At 58.2% G+C, this 6,195-nt stretch overlaps 1 protein-coding gene across 1 annotated transcript; it reads right to left on the bottom strand.

The window, feature by feature from the left end:
• Positions 1 to 426: 426 nt before the first annotated feature.
• On the bottom strand, positions 427 to 2,301 carry ACKR3 (atypical chemokine receptor 3). Its single transcript, XM_011379992.1, has one exon. The coding sequence runs from the start codon at positions 2,273 to 2,275 to the stop codon at positions 1,187 to 1,189; it is 1,089 nt and encodes a 362-aa protein (XP_011378294.1). The 5' UTR covers positions 2,276 to 2,301; the 3' UTR covers positions 427 to 1,186.
• Positions 2,302 to 6,195: the final 3,894 nt, after the last annotated feature.

Raw genomic sequence — 6,195 nt, 5'->3', positions numbered from 1 at the left:
AATGGGGATTTGAACCATGGAACCTTCGCAGAGACGGTCCGGGGCTCCGTGACGTGAGGGGCACCCATGAGACAGGGTCTTGGGCTGCGACTCCTGCACGCAGGGCAGGCGGGGGCTTTTCTGCGCTAGCTTCGTCCCGACAGCCGCCTGCACCCCCAAACCTCCGCCCCTCCCTCAAGCACATCGTGTTAATTAAAAAAAACAAAAAAACACCAAAACACTCAACGCACACCAATGTTTTTTTTATATCATTTCTTCCAAGTTAACCCCTGGGTTTTGCCTTTGGTAAAACTCTCTCTCTTTTTTCAAAACATATTTATTACGTGTTCACTCGTATGTGCCGTATGTGTTTATATAGTATTATCACACACGCCACCTAAACGCCAAGCGTGCTTTTAAAACGGAGACGCGAGAGCCCTTTAGGAAAAAAAAAAAAACAACCTTTATTTAAAAAAATAACTTACACACTGAAGAACGCTCTGAAATGAGCGTTCGTTTCGTGCACAGGGCTGCAGCCCGGAACGGTACGGCTTTTTTTTTTTTTTTTTCTTAATGTAAGTTTACAAATACTATTAATGTCAGAAACTGCATTACAGAGCAGTTCTCGCTCCATATCCCATGCTGGCACGAAGCACCACACAGATGTAAGACTGTCGTAAATAAAACATGTCTGCCAAGACTGGCACATATTTATATATTTATACATTTATGTATATAAAATTCCACAACAGCTAACAGTGAATGTTATCCTTAGTCAAAACCAAAGTCAAGCTAATCTTAACGCTACAGCACTCTGAATATATGTCAGCATTATACCGCCCAGACAACATTTAAAATATAAACTTTCCAATAAGGTACAGCAAATAGTGAGAAAATAAAGTCTTAACGTTTAAATACAAAACACCGTATAAAACCTTCGGGAAACACAGAAAGTTATTTTACAGAAGTGCAGGCAAAGCCATCCCATCGCTGGCTCTGACAAACCCCACGTGACGTAACTCAGAATGCACAGCCCGTGACAGCCACGCTGGCAGGAGAGAGAGAGAGAGAGAGGATGCACGGTGACAGGCGTGCCCCCCTTCAGGCTGCCCGTCGAGCCCCGAGGCCCCTCGGCTTTATCTTAGAAACGACGCTACCCGGTGGCCGGCTGACAGCAAGCTCGCGTGTCCGGAGACCCGGTGAGCTGTCATTTGGGGCTCTGCTCCAAGGCCGAGTACTCCGTCTCGGACACCCTGGAGGCGTCGATGAGCTTGGTGAGGCCGGTTTTGGCCGAGTACTTGAAGATGAAGGCCTTCATCAGCTCGTAGCGGTAGTTGCGGTTGATGAAGCTGTAGAGCACGGGGTTGACGCAGCAGTGCACCAGGGACAGGCACTGCGTGACGTGCAGCGCCGTGAACAGGAAGTTCTCCAGCTGGCAGGTGAAGGGGATGTAGTGCAGGATGGAGCAGACGTCCAGGAGCACCACCAGGTGGTAGGGCAGCCAGCACACCAGGAAGACCACCACGTAGGCGAAGATGATCTTCCGGCCGCTGTGCTTCTCCTGGTCGCTGGACGCCGAGATGGCTCGGGCCAGCAGGAAGTAGGAGACGGCGATGACACAGAACGGAATGACGAAGCCCAAGATGACAGACACCAGCTCCATGCTGATCAGCCACTCCCTGACGCTGTGCTCGGGGTAGAAGGACCGGCAGTAGGTCTCGTTGTTGGACGCGGACGTGACGGTCTTCAGGTAGTAGGTGTCGGGCAGGGACACGCAGAAGGCCAGCAGCCACACCAGGACGCAGACCACACGGCGCGTCGTCTTCTTCCTGTGGCTCGAGGTGTTGGTGAAGTAGGTGACGGACAGGTAGCGGTCCACGCTCATGCACGTGAGGAAGAAGATGCTCCCGAAGAGGTTGATGGAGAAGATGAGGTGAGTGACCTTGCACGTGAGCTCGCCCATGGGCCACTGGTTATGCTGCACGAGGCTGACCACCCAGACCGGGATGGTGACAACCACCCACAGGTCGGCGATGGCCAGGTTTAAGATGTAGCAGTGCGTGTCGTAGCCGGTGGTCTTGGCCTGGATGTTCACCCAGACCACCACGAAGTTGGCGATCATGCCGATGACGAAGATGAAAATGTACACCAAGGACAGCACGTACAGCAGAACGCTCTTGTTGGCCAGGCTGGGGCACGTCACCGTGTCCACCACGATGCAGTCGCTGCTGTTGCATGGCCAGCTGATGTCGGAGAAGTTCCCCGGTTCCGAGTAGTCGAAGAGATGCAGGTCCATGGTGTCGAGGGCAGCGATCCAATGGCCTGCACGAAAAGTCAAACCAAAGAGACAGGAGGGAAATATCGCTTTGTTAGAAAACATGTTTCAGTCAAAACGCTTTTCCAGCGCCCCGGAAGCCCAGCTAGTCTGCTTCAGCCCTGCAGGATTTTTGCGAAGAAAACCACCGTAACAGAACTCTGCAAAACGCAATCGAGCAGACCCGGAATCTAAATCCACACGGTGCTCAAGGAAACAGTGTTTGCTTTCTGTCGTTTTATGGCTCTGTTCTCAAGACTTCGCCTGAAGGCTCGGGGGACACGGTCAGTGTGTGGAGTGTCCGCCGAGCTCCGAACCTGCAGACTCTGGCGTGGCCGTGTGACCTTCAGCTACGGGCGACCAACCAGCTGCCCCGGGTGCTGAGCCACCGCCCTGGTTCCATCTTTAATCTGTCCACCTGCTTCGGGAACGATTTGTGCCAAGACCCAGAACACGGAAGTCACCACCGGCTGCAGGAGGGAGGACAATGGCCGCGGCTCAGCGCCCAGGTGGCCACGGTAACGACGGGAAGAGACAGCTCGAAAGGCTTTCCTGGGCAGGGATTCTGGCTCCTCACTCACTGATGTCTGAGACCAGTTAACCTGTCTGCCACTGCTTCTCAGGACACTGGCACCTACGTCACAGAGTCACCTAGGAACGCAAGGCCGAATGCAGAACCTAACACGTGGCACGTGCTCTATAAAACTCCAACCCCCACCCCCACCCCCGCCAGCAGAGAGCTCCCGCCCCACAGTCGGCTGACTCTTACCGGCAAAGCAGTAAGTGTCCCCACCCGGCAGGACCCTCGGGAGCTCACAGAGGCAGGCCGCTGGGTCACCTCCCCAGGACCCCACTAACGGAGAAGGCTGCAGGCTTCTGGCAGCTCCGCTGGGTTACAAGTGGCCGCTAGTTCTCCTCGTGGTGCCCCCACTGCTGAGGTAAAGGGCCAGACGTCCCAAGAGGAGGTGGAACCGCCGGCCCCACAGCTGGGAAGCCTGGCGGTCCACAGAGCCACCCTACCAGGAGGACGCTCATGCCCTGTGACCGACTTGCCACCAGCATGCGGGCGCCCAGGAGGCTCAGTAAGACCAAGTTTAGGACAAATAAACCCCTCACAAAAGAGACTTCAGAAGACCCCGACCTAAGAGGACCTGCCTATGACACAGGCACACAGGGCAGCAGAGGACACCGCCGAGGAGTCAGGGCCCCGGGACCCACCGGCCTGGCCTCGGGTGGGCAGGCAGCCCCAGACCACGCCTGGGAGCTGCTGCTGCCTCCTCTCTGGGCCGCCAAGCAGCCCGGACCTGACCTCGAGCCCAGAAGGACGAACGAGGCTGGCTGTGCCCCCCGCGGGCTTCTAAAGCGGTCAGCTTCTTCTTTTCTGTTTCCACAAAATGACACACAGGCTTAGTTTACGTGACCCCAGATTCCCCGCAGGGCGGAGGCGCGTGGTTGGGGAACGAACCTCAGTCCCGCAGCTGGGCAGAGGTTGAGAGCCGCTTGGCTGCCGCCTGCCGGGGGCTCCGCCCTCTGCCACAGGGGCACCGCCCGCCCGTGAGGCCTCAGCAGACATGGCCGTAAATCCTGGGGTGGGGGCGGCTCACGGATGCCGGAGACGACCCCCAGCCTTCGTTAGCCTGACTAGGATGCCAAGTCCCCCCACCTTTTCCATTACCCCGAGGAGACGCTCCGCTGGTCTGGGCGTACACAGGTGGACCCACGCAGGGGCTGGTCTGGGTGTACACAGGTGGACCCACGCAGGGGCGGGGGCAGGAAGTGAGAAGACCCCTGCCTCCCGCGCCCCTCCCCCGGAAATCACACGAGGAGACGCCCTTCCAGGCCCCTCGCTCCCCTGCACCTCTGGCGGCTGCCAGCGTGGTAGTCCCAGGGCCCCAGCCGTGGTGGCAGAGGGTTTGGGCCTCTGCCATCTGCACAGTGAAAACCCGACGTGGTGATCGCTGGAAGCTTTGCTCAGGAGCCGGGTGCAGCTCCCCCTGCAGCTGTGTACCCCGCTCCCTCCCAGGTGGCACAGCGACTATCTCGGCCAGAGCAGGGCGGGGGCCGGACCGGAGGCCGGGCGCTCCGTGCTGGAGCACGAGAGCCAGCTGGCTCCGCTGACCACCGACCCCTGACCATCCGTCACCGACAGCCCAGGAGATGAAGCCAGAGACCTACGCCTCGACCTGCACCTTCTTCGGGGACCGGGGTGCCCACCACCCTCCCCCCTCCCCCCTCCCCGCACCCCCGCAGAGGCACAGAGGAAGGAGACGGGATAAGCAGCGCAGTCATCGAATCCCGCGTATCTAAACAGGGACCAGGAAACGGCCGCAGGACCACTCGGCCTTTCGCCATCTGGGCATTTTCCATGCGTTAGGGCTTGGAGACAAGCAGGGGCTGTTTCTAGAGAAGAGACTATTCTTCGACAACGGCAGTGTGCCATGGCACGTGGCACGTGGCCTGCGGCAAAGGCCACACTGCCAAGCGCACGTGCAGGCGGCCCGGGGCGGCAGGGCGGGCCCGGTGACGAGTCACGGGCTGAGATTTTCACAGGGGAGCCTCTCAGAGCCCCGATCTGAGCAAACTGTGTGTCCAGGCCCTGGTCCCCTAAGCCTGGCCACCCAGCTCCCAGCAAAGTCTGAGGGAAGCTTCTACTGAGCTCCCTGCGGCCACGTGAGTCCCCGGAGTGCCTGAGTGACATGACCAGCATGTCAGCCCGCCGGCTGAAGCAGCGTGACCCCGTCCAGTACACAGACAGCTGAGTGTGCTCTGCACACACTCGCGTATCAGCCCACATGGCTGGGCTGCTCTGCTGGGAGGCGGCGGGGCTGGTGACCACGGGAACCTGGAGGAGACACCGTCACCCACCTCAGATGAGTCACCTCTGCTGGAATAAACCAGCAATTCTGTCCCCACGGGCCTGGGGCCAGAGCTCGGGAGAGACTTCTGTGTCAGCCACGCCTGCCCGCTGCCCGCCTCCCTGTGGCTCCGAAGCCCGCATGGGGCGGGCGGGAGAATGAGCCCACCTCAGACAGGTAGGAGAGAAACGGGAAGCAGAACAAGACTCGTCCAGCTCTGCGACTTCACAGGTCACACATTCCTCCTCTCGAAAGAGTCACACGTTCCCCAGTGCACCCACAAGGATGTTAACCGAAGCGCCACTTGTATGCTTGTAAAACCCGAAGATGACACAAACGTCCACCAGTGGAGGGACGGTTCGGCCAAGTGTGGCCGGTCCACCGTCCGGAACGGGACCCAGCTGTAAACGTAAGAGAAAGACCGACGCTTATGAACACGGAACGTTACAGCGACAAGTCAAAGGCAGTGAGCGTGCGCATACACACACACACGCGCGCGCGTGCACGCACATGCACACACGCACGCACACGCACGCGCACATGCACACACGTGCACACATGCACGTGCACGCACACACATGCACACACATGCACACACGCGCACGCACACGCATGCACACACGCACGCACACACATGCACACATGCACACACACGCACATGCACACACGCGCACATGCACACGCACGCACACACACACACACCACACACGCGCGCACACACACAGCAGAGTCTCTCATGTGAAAAAGAGGCAAAAATTATGTTTTCGTATGTGCACATACATATACGTAAAGGCACAGAAAATTATCTGCAGTAAGTCTAAACCTCGGCCCAGGAGCGGGGGATGAGGGGACAGAGGGGGGAGTGCGGTCCTTACTCTGTGGGCGTTGAGATTATGTACCTTTTCCGTAATTGTGTAACTTACATGAATCTTCGCGGAGGCGGGACTGTTCCACAAAATAATAAAGGTCCGCGTTCCGTTTTCCTAGACCACAGAGCCCCGACCGGAAGCGGCGAGCGTCACTGCCCCGACGCCGCCTCCGCCGGCA

This window comes from Pteropus vampyrus, unplaced genomic scaffold, assembly GCF_000151845.1.
Source record: "Pteropus vampyrus isolate Shadow unplaced genomic scaffold, Pvam_2.0 Scaffold381, whole genome shotgun sequence".
In the NCBI taxonomy this organism is placed as follows: Eukaryota; Metazoa; Chordata; class Mammalia; order Chiroptera; family Pteropodidae; genus Pteropus; species Pteropus vampyrus.
Note: the sequence above shows the minus strand (reverse complement) of the source record. Positions and strands in the feature narration are given on the sequence as shown.